The sequence below is a fragment of the Corvus brachyrhynchos genome, unplaced genomic scaffold, assembly GCF_000691975.1.
Source record: "Corvus brachyrhynchos isolate BGI_N302 unplaced genomic scaffold, ASM69197v1 scaffold17, whole genome shotgun sequence".
Taxonomy (NCBI): domain Eukaryota; kingdom Metazoa; phylum Chordata; class Aves; order Passeriformes; family Corvidae; genus Corvus; species Corvus brachyrhynchos.
The window spans coordinates 12,027,133-12,041,168 of record NW_008240046.1 but is presented as its reverse complement, the minus strand read 5'-3'; the positions used below and the strand labels follow the sequence as shown (position 1 = coordinate 12,041,168).

General features: G+C 38.7%; 1 protein-coding gene across 1 annotated transcript; it reads left to right on the top strand.

The window, feature by feature from the left end:
• The first annotated feature begins 34 nt into the window (after positions 1-34).
• TLR3 (toll like receptor 3) lies at positions 35-12,426 on the top strand. Its single transcript, XM_008641455.2, has 5 exons — positions 35-156; positions 3,515-3,963; positions 5,174-5,365; positions 6,952-8,777; positions 9,572-12,426. Exons 2-5 carry the CDS (start codon positions 3,520-3,522, stop codon positions 9,798-9,800), a joined length of 2,691 nt encoding a protein of 896 aa, XP_008639677.1. The 5' UTR covers positions 35-156; positions 3,515-3,519; the 3' UTR covers positions 9,801-12,426.
• Positions 12,427-14,036: the final 1,610 nt, after the last annotated feature.

Here is a 14,036-nt window from a genome sequence, read left to right as displayed (position 1 = left end):
GGAGCCGCCCCCCCGCTCGCCCGCTGCCGACGCCGCGCCCGGCCACACTTTCGGTTTCACTTCTTCCGGCAGTGGGCAGAGTGTTTCCTCATGGTTTTCGTGTGCTGAGGAACTAGTGCAGATGCTTCCAGACAGAAGGAGATAAAGCCTGCAGAGGTGAGTCGGTAAAATTCTTCACTTCTTAGTAATAAATGTGAATATCGAGGTGCAAAGGCAAAGTGCTGCTCAGGAGTTTGGGTGATTTCCTTGATCCTGGATTTTAGCCAAGTCTGTGCCAGATTTTAAAGTTCTTGTTCGTAATGCTAAATCTGTAGTTCTTTCTTTTGCCCATCTGAAACGCTGTCCTTGAAGTTTGGTAACGGATGTGTGCTTTCTTCATTGGATCCCCAGCCAAAGCTAAACCACCGAAAGCTGATTCCAGATTTCTTGCAATGAAAAAAACAGGAAAAGGCAACCCGTTGCTGGAAGTCAGCTAAAGAACCCGTTTTGTGATTGTGCAGTACATTTCTTCTGCCTTTCAAACTTAAAGATGAGCTGGCAACAACTGCTGCAGAACCCAGCAGCAATCACTTCTGGGTGATTCTCTGATCACCCTAAAACAAACCCTGAGAATTATGCAGATCAGGATGCAAGCTTCTGTCACAGACAAGCTTCTCTTTTGTTTTCCTTAGTGTTTCCAGCAGTTGGGGTGCAGAGGAAAGAGGTAGGACAACGGTCCTTTGTTTTCTTCAGCTACAGGGGCAGCGATGTTGTGTTTGGCAGCAGCTGTAGCAGGACTGAGAGTTTACTGCTCTTCCGCATTAGCCAGTGGCAGATGAGTGGAGAACCAGGCTATAGGAGCTGCAGGATGTGGGTCACCCTGACATGGCAGTACCCAACAGGGAATTACTTTTTCATTAAGGTTTATTTTAAACCATCTTTTGTAGTCCTTTGTGTGTGTGCCTTTGCAATGTTTCAGGTCCCTCTATCCCTTGCTTGTATCCCCATTCCCACTGGATTTTACAAATGTTTCTCCTTAGATGGCCAGGTTGCTCCCACAAAGGCAGTCATGTGGTTCCCCTCTGGCCACTATAATGTGACGTTTTGTCACCGGAGCAGTCCTAATGTGTCCCTTCTGAAAAGGCAGGTCAGCTATGGAGTCAAACTCTGCTGGGATCAGACCTGCTCAGCTCCTGCTTGGCTGCAGGTTACAGTGTCAATTCCTTAGAGTGTTTTGTTATGCTAGTGGAAATCCATCTCTTTAGAAAACATCAGTTATGAAGAATTTTTCTTTTTTTCTATACAAATGTGTTGGTTTAATTTCTCTTCTAATTTCTTGTTTCATTGTTTGCTAATGTGCAATACTCTGTTCAAGGCTCGATCATATTAATTAAACACAGGTTCCTAGTGTTATAAACATATATTATAATGTTGGCTTCTCGCAAGTATAAAGGTAGATATTATATAATGTTAGAAATGCTTTTTGCTGTGTGGATGTAGTTTTCTCTCTTTTTAGCAAGAATGTTAGCAAGTGTGAGCAAGTAAGATAACCTCCAAGCGAGCAGAGGATGAGGCCCGAGAAGCTGCTAATCAACACTTTGTCCAGGGAACAAAAGGGCCCAAAGGCTGCTCCGCCCGGAGAACGGGCGGCCAGGAGGGTCCGAGAGCCGCTATCACCGCTCTGCCCGGGGGGCAAAGAGGCCCAAAGCTGCAATCAGCCCTGACTGTCTGGAGAATTAAGAGATCCACCCTACCATCCACTTTTACCTAGCGAGCCCAACCCCAAGAATCAAAAGAAATAAAACCGCGAGGCAGAAGAATACGCGTGCTCTAAAAAAGGCGGAACCAAGGAGTGGCCATGCAGAACAGCTCCAGGAAAAGTTTGAATATGCATAAAGAACAGACAGTAAAAATGGTATAAAAAGGACTATCCCCGAGCATCAGGGGTGCTCTTGGCAGAGCGCCAAGGCACCCGGCCGTTATCCCTTTGCTTTATTTTATGTGTCTCTTATTGTCTTTATATTAAATCCTTTAAATTCTCACAGGAGAGTGAACCTAGTTTTTCACACTAGCAAAGGAAAATGGGAGTTGTAGAAGTAAGAAAGCTCACAATTCCTGTGAATTAGTCATTTGAGAAGCTCTTCTAGCTTCCTGTTAAGTCTAGGAAGGTTTATTCCCATCTATAGCCTGTTCTGTACTGGGGCACTAATGGCCTTCTCTGCCTGGGAGCCCATCCTGCTGAGACTGAACTCATTGGTAAACTGAGGTTGTTAGGTAGGTTCCAAGTTTATTGGCAGAAGGCCATACAGATATGTGTGTATCAAAATTGTGGAGACACTTAAAGCTTCCGAATTGAAATTATAGGCGTTTTATTTTTTAAAAAAGAAAAAATTGAAGACAGGAACCTAAGCTTACTGTGCTCTGCTAAAGCATGAAAAAACCATTCTGCAAAGCACTCACAAAATATGTTGTCCCTCTACTAAAGATTAATTCTGTAGAGAAAAATATGGAAAATACAGAGGACTCTTCTTTTGATTAGCAGAAATGCCATTTAATTAGACAAGCTCTATGACTCAGAAGGCTTGTCAAACCCTTCTGCGCTCTTACAGCTTCGTTCTGGTCAGAATTTATATGGAATTAATTTTCTTCCTTGTGCAGTAGTCTCGTTACAAGATTACCAGGTGAATTTAAATCTAATAGATACTAAATTGTCAGTGAACAAACTATGAAAAAGCCCAAGATTCATTAGAAATGTAATGACCAAACAGGTAGAGCCATTGAAAATTAGTTTCAATGTTGATGTAAATGACCAAAAGATACAGGGTGGAGTATATAAGTTCTCAAATGTGTAAGTTTTCCTGAAAGTATATGGATAAATGTATTGAACCTATGGGCAGTGTCTTCTCTACACCTTGGCTCTTCTCCATTTCTTTCTCTGATTAGGTTTGTACTGATTTATTTTGTGTGCTCTTACTGTCTCATACATGTTTCTATAGCCTGGTATTCCTTCTTTCTCTATAAGATGGAAAGACAGAATTTTGGGTGATTGACTTGTAAAATAAACACTGTCAAGAACAGTAAAAGAAATAAGTGGTATACTATGTATTTTTACTGCATATAAGTATAAATATTTTACATGCAGTTAAGCTCAGAGCTCAATGGCTAACATTGAGAGGCTTGTGTAGAATTTGTCATACTTATTGTATTTTCTGCATGTTAAAGCAATGCAAAATTAATTAGAAAAGAGAAAGTGATTGGAAATTTTCATTGATAATAGATAAAGTTGGCAGCTTTCTGAACATACCTATTTTTATGTAAGACAATATTATTGCTTTTAAATAAAAGTCATTATTTAGAGAGATTATTAAACATAACTCTTCTGCAGAAGTGAATGCGACTATATGGGTTAGAAACACCGAATGTTTGCTCAGTGTGAAATTATATAGTTTTTAAGCTTTGCTTGCTTAGCTTTCAGTTTAAGATGCAAGTTGTGTCAAAATGATTGTAATTTGCAGTGTTCATTTTGCCTTTGCAGATAGAATGATGCGAAACACCATTCTTTGGTGGAGCAGCTTATATGTCAGACTGATGTTTGTCTTCTGGCCATGTGCATCAGTTGGAAAGCAATGTCATATCCAAAATGAAACAGCTGACTGCAGTCACCTAAAGCTGACTCAAATTCCCTCTGATCTTCCAAACAATATAACAATTTTGGACATCTCTCATAATCAGCTAAGACAGCTAGGTCCTGCAAATCTGACCAAGTACAGCCAGCTGGTTTACTTGAATGCAGGCTACAACAGCATCTCTAAACTGCAACCAGAATTGTGCCAAAGTGTGCCCCTGCTGCAGATTCTGAAGCTACACCATAATGAATTGTATAAGCTCCCTGACAAAGTCTTTTCTTCCTGCACCAACCTGACCGAGCTCAATCTAGGATACAACAGACTAAATATAAATAATGATCCTTTCAAAACCCTGAAGGTAAGATCATGTAAATAAAATATAAATGGGGAATTTATGGTATTTTCCAATGTGTGTACAGAACTGCTGCCTTTGTATCTCAAAATACCCAACATATAAACTTCCACTGATTTTTTCTGAAGCAGAGGATTTGTGGCTTCTTCTGTTAAAGCACGTTGGAGTCTCAGTAATCTTTGTGAGTCAGTGCTCTCCATTCCCTTTTCCCTATTGCATCCTTTTGAGACACCTCTCCATACAGGATATGTGCTGAGAGAATAACAGCAGCATATGATAACAGCGAAGTGGATGGTGTGGAATCTCAGCTGCCTGGGTAGCTGGAAGCCTAAATTCTCAAGGTTGAGGTGTAATTATTCAAACCAGGAAGGCCAGTGCTTAGGCTGAATGTAGTGTCTGTCAGGACTTCAAGAACTGAGAAAAAGTAAAAAGGTTTTTATTGTACCTTCATTTTCCCTGGTAGTTCATATGGGGTTAAATATTCTTGTCTGTAGCAGAGATTGGGGGACCACCACAGAAGGCAGGAAAGGACTATTCCACTGTCTTTGCACCACGAAAGAAATCATGCAAAAGGAAGAGCCTAAGGACAAAAGAAAGTAAAGACAATGTGTGGGTACTAATTGTCACTCAGTGTTCTAATGAGTGTGCATGTGATTTTGAGTAGTCTGAACTTTTCTGCTAAACTCAGTTCAGTTACATAAAGTGTACCTGCTTGCATTGTAGGACTGCTGACACAACTAAATACGATTGAGTGCAGCCAGCCTCCATGCTGGGAACTTCACCTTCCTCATGTCCATTTACTGGGCTGGACCACGCTGAAAAAGGGCGGAATGTAATGTTCAGTACTGCGGTAGTTATAACAGCAGCCAGCTGTAGGCTTCTGCATTTATCATTTTATCTGAGACAGGAGGGCCTTCAGTGAATTAAGGAACTTTAGCTAAATTTTTTGGTTTCCAGTAGGTACGTTTTTGGTTTCCAGTAGGTACTTTAACAGGTTAGTACCGTGAATACCATGAAAGTTACTGGTGTGAAAGATACAGAATACTTCTTCGCAGGAGCTTGAAAGTTGCCATTTCTCTATTACAAATCTAGTTTAAGTGTAGTATTGCAACAAATTTCTGATCAGTTATACTCTAATGAAATATTTCTAAATTCGTTGCGTGTATTATATATATAAAAAAAAATTGTACTTTTTTTTCTTGCATCTTCTCTCCAGAACTTGAATATTTTGGACTTATCTCATAATTCTTTGAAGTCAGCCAATTTAGGATTCGAGCAACAGTTGGAGAAACTCCATGAGCTCATGCTGAGTAGCAACCAAATCACTGAGTTGAAAAAAGAAGACTTCAGTTTTCTTAGCAATACCTCATTGAATAGTCTTGATTTGTCATCAAATCCACTAAAAGAGGTAGGAAGCATGTTAACAGAAATTCAATAGGTGTAAGTATAAAATGAAACTATCCTGATTTACCCTGTATGGTTGTATGGCATTTACACTACAATTTTGATCCACTGAGGTCCAAAACCCATTCTATTTTATACAGCATTACTCCTAACCTCCAGTAGTGATTTAGAGAATTATTGTTTTGCCACTGAAATCATCACAGGCTAGTTTCATAGAGGCTTGTTCCATGTAGATCAGAGGTCTCAAGCAGACTTAGATGCTCTGAGAATCCTTACTGGGTATTTTCTATGCAGAATTTTTTTTGCACGCGCTGAAGGTGAAGGGCTGACATACTCTCCAAGTGGGTAAAGATCTCACTTCCCTGTTAATCAAAGAGAGCATTCACTTGTATCTATAGGAACCCCAGAGAAATAATCACTCCAGAAAAGTATACTCACTCCTTTTAAAAAAACCCACAAGGGTGTTTGTTTTCTCTTCCACCTACCTCACTGTGCTCTCTGATCTGCTTCTTGGTGTTATGATTCTTTGAAGAGTGATGGTAAGTATGACAATTCTATATAGGTTGACCATCAGCATACAAATACTGAATATACATTGAATTTCCTCGGTTTGTTTGTTTTTTGTTTGTTTGTTTTGCTCTGTTTCCCAGTTGGCTGATCTCTAAAGAATATGTACATTGAACCTATAAGAATATTTTAAGGTAGTGTAAGTTTGTAGCAGTGCTAAGAGTGAATCGCACCATCCTCCTTCACTTGGCCGCTTCATCCCTCCCTCTCTGATACCAGCTTTTATGAAGCTATGCACTGGATCACTGGGGAAACTTTACAGATGTTTTGGCTCAGTTAGCTTGTAGTCACACTGGTTCTTACCTGGTTCACTGTGTGACTTCATGTAGGGCTGTTCTGGCACAAGGATACAGTGTGTGGGTAAGTAAATGGCAGTACTCCTTTCTTGGGCCCTGCTACTTTGGGCCACTTTCAGCTGCTCTGGTTTTACAGTACTGCTATCTAAAAAGCAGTCTTTATGCTTTTGAATCATTCTGACAAATGGAGTATTCAATCACTCAGCTGATCTCTTAATCAAGATGAGGGCTGAGCACTATGAGCGAAGCTTGTGATCCATATTGTGAAAGCAAGTGTGTAGTATTAGATTTCATAGTAGCTTCTGCTTGCAAAGAGAAAGTGGACTTCTTCTTGTCTGTCTGCTGACCTAATAACTAGTAAATTAGTATACCTAGCAGGTACCAATAAAAGAAGAATGATATCACAAATTTTAAGATACTTCTAGAGAAAGAGTTTCGGTAGTTGGATTCAAACTTGCATCTCACTAAGCCGCTTTCTATCTTCTTCTAAAATAATACTACTCAGATTTATGATAATCATGTTATAAGTGATAGAACTATTGTCACAAGAAGTGTAAACTCCAAAAAGTGTTTGTCTGAACTTGGGTGTGAAACAGTCTGGGTGTAGAAGTTGTATTCTGCTTGAAAATCTCATTTGAAAACCTTTTCAAACCAAATGTTTTGTTAGTCAACTTTTTTACATAATCCTTTTGTTTAGGCCAAGACTTTTTTTCTCTTGTCCTTTCAGTTTCACACAGGATGTTTACATACAATTGGAAATCTGTTTGGCCTCATACTGAACAATGTTGAACTTGGTGAAAATTGCACAAAGAAACTTTGTACAGAATTATCAAACACAGCGATTCGGAACCTCTCACTGAGCCATGTGAAACTTTCCTACATTGGCAAGTCAACTTTCCAGGGTCTGCAAGGAACAAATCTTACAATTTTAAACCTTTCCCAAAATTCTTTCTCTGTCATAGAAAATGACTCATTTCAATGGCTTTCAAGTTTACAATACTTAAACCTGAAGCTTAATAATATTAATGTATCTTCACATTTATTTTATGGATTATCTAGCCTTAAATATTTGAATCTCATGAACTCACTTACTGGGAAAATTGAAGATTTTTCTTTTCATTGGTTATACCACCTGGAGTACCTTATAATGGATAATAACAATTTTCCAGGAATTACTGCTAATATGTTCACAGGTCTGAACAACTTGAAATACCTGAGTCTCTCTAACTGCAACCTAAACTTACAAAGAATAACTAATAAAACATTTTCATCACTTGCTAATTCTAGCTTACAGGTTCTCAACCTCACAAAAACCAGAATCTCTACAATAGAAAGTGGGGCATTTTCTTCCTTGGGACACCTGAAAATTCTTCATATTGGTCTCAATGAAATTAATCAACAGCTCACAGGTCATGAGTTCAAAGGTCTCAATAATATACAAGATATTTATCTTTCCTATAATAAAAACTTGACTTTGCAAAGTGAATCATTCATTTTTGTCCCAAGCCTTAGAAAACTGATGCTGAGGAAGGTAGGGTGCAGTAATCTGGCACTTTCTCCTTCACCTTTTCATCCTCTACGAAACCTGACTATCCTGGACATCAGCAATAATAACATAGCAAACATAAAAGAAGACTTGTTTGATGGACTTGACAATCTTGACATACTGGATTTGCAGCACAATAATTTAGCCCGACTTTGGAAACATGCAAATCCAGGTGGCCCCGTTCTTTTTTTAAAAGGTCTTCCCAATTTGCGAATTCTTAATTTAAAATCAAATGGGCTGGATGAAATTCCAGTTCAGGCTTTCAAGGGTCTCTTTCAATTAAAACACTTGGATTTAGGATCGAATAATTTGAATTTGCTTCCAGCAACTCTGTTTGATGACCAAGCCTCTCTGAATTCGTTGAACCTTCAGAAAAATCTGATTACCTCAGTTGAAGAAAAAGTATTTGGCCCACCTTTCAAGAGCTTGAGAAAACTAGAGATGGATTCCAATCCTTTTGATTGCACCTGTGAAAGCATTGCTTGGTTTGCTGATTGGCTTAATGTAACCCAAGTAGATATACCTGGACTGAGGTCCCAGTACATTTGCAACACTCCACCTAAATATCATGGTTCTCTGGTTTTGTATTTTGATAGTTCAGCCTGCAAAGACAGTGCTCCATTTAAACTTCTTTTTGTGATCTCTGCCACTATTGTGACGCTACTCATTTTTATTGTCCTTACCATCCATTTTGAAGGGTGGAGAATAGCTTTCTACTGGAATATTTTAGTTAATCGAATGCTTGGTTTTAAAGAATTTGAGAGACAACAGGAAGAGTTTTATTATGATGCCTATGTTATTCATGCAAGAGAAGACAAGAATTGGGTGTCTAAAAATTTCGTGTCTCTGGAAAAAAATAACCACTTTGAAATTAGGTTTTGTTTAGAAGAACGGGACTTTGAAGCAGGTGTATCTGAATTTGAAGCCACAATTAACAGTATAAAAAAGAGCAGGAAGATTATTTTTGTTGTGACTGAACACCTCTTACAGGATCCCTGGTGTAAAAAGTGAGTAGGATATAAAATTTTATCTCTACGGGGGAAAATTTCTTAAGAGATAATTTAACAAGATCATTTTTTAACTGTAACTTAATTAAAAATAGCATTTAATGAAATACACCCATGCAAAATCTACTTTAATATATTTACCTAATACATTGTAGCTTCAGAATAATTCCTAAATTAATAAAGTTGTTTCACACATACAGTAGTGGACATTTGAATACCTCAGTCAATGTTTTAGGCATTTTCTTGGGTGTTTTTTGTGGGTAATTTTTGCTTGTTTGTTTGTTTTGGGGGGTTTGGTTTGGTTTTGTTTGGTTTTGTTTGGTAGTGTTGGGTTTTTTGTTGTTTTTTTTTTGTTTGGTTTCGTTTTGGTTTTTTTTTGGGGGGGGAGGGGGGTTGTTTTATTTTGTTTGGTTGGGGGTTTTTCCAAAAGTCAGGCTGCTACCTTTGCAGATTGCTTTCCTTAAAATTAAACATTTGAAGAAGAACAACAAGTGAGACCAGTAACATTGAATGATGATTTTTGTTTTCCTTTAAATTAGTCTTTTCACCATTCTTGTGTAGTGGTCTTGTAATGAAAGGAATTTTGCTAAAAAATCTGTATCAAGACAGTAGACTTAGGTTATATTTTTAGAGCATGAATTTATTGTTATTTAATTAGACACAACTAATTTAAGAAAAGTAATAACAATTGTATATAACAAAATAGACACTAAGACCCCTGTTAAGAACTGCTTGACTTTCCTTTTTCCTTCACATAAAAGAAAATATTGATTTTTTTCTTATTTTTGCTTCAGTTTCAAGGTGTATCATGCTCTTCAGCAAGCTATTGAACAAAGTCGGGACTCCATCATACTGATCTTTCTTAATGATATCCAAGATTACAAGTTGTATCATGCACTTCACCTGAGAAGAGGAATGTTCAGATCTCGCTGCATCTTGAACTGGCCAGCCCAGAGAGAACGAGTCAGTGCATTTCATCAGCAATTAGTGATGGCACTTAAATCTAATAGTAAAGTGCACTGAATTTTCAACTACAGATTTGAATTATGGGGTCATTTTATTGTATATTTTCTACCATTGGAAAACTAGCAAGCCTTCATGAAAATCTGAAGAAGTTTGTCATTCTGTAAAGATATGTAAGAGTCACTACAATTTAAATTTATTTGTCTATATTCATGTTTTTGCTGATATTTTATTTCAGCTGTACTGAAGTGATGTTAAAAGGGATCATGGTTGATAGTCAGTGTATTAAAAATGTGGTAGAAATTCTGAAAAGCAATGAGAATGACTGATATTCTAGGAAATTATGTAGGGTAGAAAAGACAGACTCTCTAAGGGGATATACAAAAGAAAATGCATTAATGATAAAACAGCAAATTCTTTGTAGAAGGTAGAGTGGACACTACTGCTTGCTTTTGAAACATGGGGAGATTCAGTGCATCAAGCTGGAAAGCTTTCCTTTTGAAACACAGCAAGTAACATGGCAAATTACTTCTGTAATTCAAACCAAGAAACATAGCAGTTTCAAAGTGAGTTTTAAAACCTTCGTGGTTATGCCTTCTGGGGTGGCTTATACTGTTTGCTATCAAAAAGTGACTTTCAGGCTGATGAGTCAACTGATTTAATAAATTTGGTATTTGGAAAAAAAACCTTTTTGCTATTCCCTGGTGAAATTCAGAGAGCTGGCAGGACATTAATACTGAGACATGTATTTGATTCTTAGAATGCACATAAAACTGCATGTGGGCCTGTACATAGAACTTGAAATCAATGTGAAACATGGCTAAGGCACAGCTGCTGCACCTCTATAAATGAGAAAAGGCATAGATATTTTTATAATCAGAAGACAACTTTGTGGAGAAAGTGGTGCTACTGCAATTTAATTACAAAAAATTTTGTTACTGGTGAAACAACAACAACAAAAACAAAGTCTTCCCAAAGAAATAGTTTTAAATGGTATCAGAAACATTATTGTGACTACAGTTAGAGGGAGAGTGGGAAAAAATTTCAAAACTAGATTAATTTCAAATATTTTGTTTCCTTTTACACATAGTTTTGAATTTGATAGCTAAAAAGAAAACTGTAAAGAAATAGATAGAATTCTGTAGTTTAATTTCTTGTATATTAATGTAGTTTGATTATTTCCTGAAAATATTTTACAGAAATGTGGGCTCGTTGGCAATTGCCAGGACATAAAGGTTCAAACATACAGGCTAGCAGCTTGATCTGGAGAGAGAGCTGAGACTGAGCAAAATGTGCTTTGCAAGGGTGTTTATAATGTTTAGGACTGGCTAAAATGTTATGGTGAGTCTGAGCACAGGTTATTATAAATTAGACACGAGGCAGTCATTTGTATATTTTTGTTAATATTTAATTGCTGCTTCAAGGACCTTTTAAAACCGTCAGCTTTTAGTAGGTATGTGATCCTTCAATAGCTCAGTAATATTTTTAAATTGCTTTGTCCCCCTAGCATTTCCCTCATCAACTTCAATACCACTATTGCTACAAGAATGCTTTTTTACTGCTTTAGAAAACAACTTGCAAATTGTTCTATACTTAGCATTTTAAACAGCTTTTCTCATGATTTGCTATATGCATAGATGAGGTTTTAATAGGTTTCCTATGTCCCATGATAATATAAAACCTAAACAAGACAAATAATTAGTGAAATAGATTTTTCATGCACTGGAATAGCAAAGGGGATGCAGATGTCTTCACTTACTTGGGAAGACAAAATAGGCTTTGTTTACAGCTGAAGTGATAGGTGATGATTCCCTAATTACAGTAACAGGATTATCCCTATTGTGATGCCTTCCTCTCATCTTTCTGACCTTTTCAGGCAAAGTGACAAATTCTTTCTTCATGCTTAGGCCATGAAAGTTGAGGAGGCAAGTTGGTAATAATGGTGTACCAGGTATGCACCATGTCAGTTGTTCTTTCTCTTATTTAAAGACTAACCTGTGACAGAGTTCCTATGTTTCCTAAATCTGCAATGACACATAGCAGCAGAATTTCTCTTTCCACATCAATATAGATTGTTTAGAAAATGCTAGTAGTTCACATGGATATTAAAAATGACATAAAGGTGAAGAGAAAGCGTGGAGAAATGCTGGGGTGAAATGTGATGCAAGAGGTCAGATGAGATGATCAAACGGCCTTTTCTGACCCTAAGAGCCTGACAAATGACAGTATGTCTAAATTCCTAAAGATTTTTCTAGATACTATGAATGCCCCAAAATTGGTTTCAGAACACTGAAAAAAATGTTTTGAATGCTTAGTTTTGTAATATGGCTAAGAATACAAACAAGAAGTACTTGGTGATGAGTGAAAAATCACTTTAAATTATGAAAATATGATGAATATATTCCAAACAGTTATTTCAGTACCTAGATTCAGTTTAAAATAATTTACCACAGAAAAAGACATTATAAAGGTTCACAATGAATATTAGACTAATGTTTAAAAAAAAGCGCACAAAAGTAATAATCACAGGGCCAGTGGTAACCATCACTTATACCAGAAGTAAATTTTTCCTATAATTTTTCCCTCTTTTTCTGGAAGTTACCCACTTTTGCTCTGCTCCTGTACATTTGTTTGACAATTTTATTGAGAGTAAATAAATGGGCTTACCACAGCTGAGTTGTAAGTACTTTCAGTATTCACAGTCTATATCTGAGCTGGGCAGTCTCTTTGCAGTGGGCAGAATCAGATTTTATTATGCTGATTTGCTGATGAGTTGAACACCAAATAAATGAAAAGTAGTTCCAGACTCGTCATATCAAAGATATTACCTAGGACTAAAGAGGAGCCATTTGTATTGAAAGCAGAATATGTAAAGGACTTGAGAGAGGCAGAATGCTCAAGTCTGGAGGTTTGAAGTGGAACCTGACTGTTTCTGCAGATCTTGAATGACAGGGTGTCACGGTTTAGGAATAGTATTCCCCAATTTAGTGTTATAAACCATGTGCTGCTCACTCACTCCTCCCTCCCCCTGGCAGCCTGGAGAGCAGAACTGGAGGCACAAAAGGTAGAGATTGTGAATTCTCACCACGTGGAACACGACCAGAAAGGACCCCTGCTCCCTGAGCATGATGTGAGGTGATATAGAACAATCTCAAGGTCCTAGCCATGCCCCTCCTTGCTACTGCAAACATTAACCCCATCCTGGCCAGAACCAGGACACAGGGAGTAATGAACAAGTTACAGACAGTGATGTTCATACATAGCTGAGATAAATATACTACCCACCGACGAGCTCAATTATGCTACCTTCACTGAGGCTCAGTCAGGGGTTTTTGCCATGGTAGGAATAAATGCAGATTGTGCTGCTGTTAGATTTAAGTGTACCTATTCCATAAGGTTTTTTCAGAACACATTTATTCCAGTTTGTGAGAAAAAGGCCAGGAATATCCCAATTTCAAATCTCAGTCCTCTACTTGGTGTTCTGTGTGCTGTCTCTGCCAGCTTATTGCACTCCTTGATGTGCTAGGAAAACAAGGATAAAATTCCTCACTTTGTACCCTTGGTTATTGGGGACCAGCAGCTGCCAACTTAAAATTGAGAGTACAACTAGTTGCTTGATGTGTGATCCTGGGGCTCATATGTATAGAGCAACCGGGCTAATCTTCAGCCTGTATTGTTCTTTGGGGCACTCCAAGGGCCACGTGACCGGTTGTATTCTGAGCTGGCACAATGTTTGCCTTGTCCATAATACCAAGCACTACAGTGTTCCCAAACTGCTGCTGGTGTGGTCACATTTCTCTTCACCCATGCAGACAACCCAATGTTGGAAAGCTAGGGCAAAGTTAATTATTCCCCACTCGTGTGCCTCCAGCTGTCTGGCTTGTGCCACTGACACCCTGTACTGCTCTCCAAACCGCCTAGGATGGTTGGGAGCATCTTCAAAAGCAGTGAGTTGTTGCTTCGACACAGCTCCTTTCTGCGTCTGCCTGGCGTGGTGATAAAGATGTGCTGGGTTGGGTCGCTCTCACTCCCCACTTCTGTTAAGCCCTTCCTATTCACAGATGTGTGAAGAGGGCCCTGCTGCCTTGGCAGGTGGCCTTCGTTTCTGTCCCTTAATATTAGATGGTACTCTAACTGGAGGGGAAATCCCACGCTGTATTTTGCCGGCTCGCCGGCCGCAGCAAGTTGCTACCGGGCGCCCCGCAGGTGCGCAGGCTGACCGGGGCTGCTCTCGGGCCTTCCGCCGGCGCGGTGCTCCCCGCCCAGGGCGGTGCGTGCCCGGCGGGGTTTGTTTCG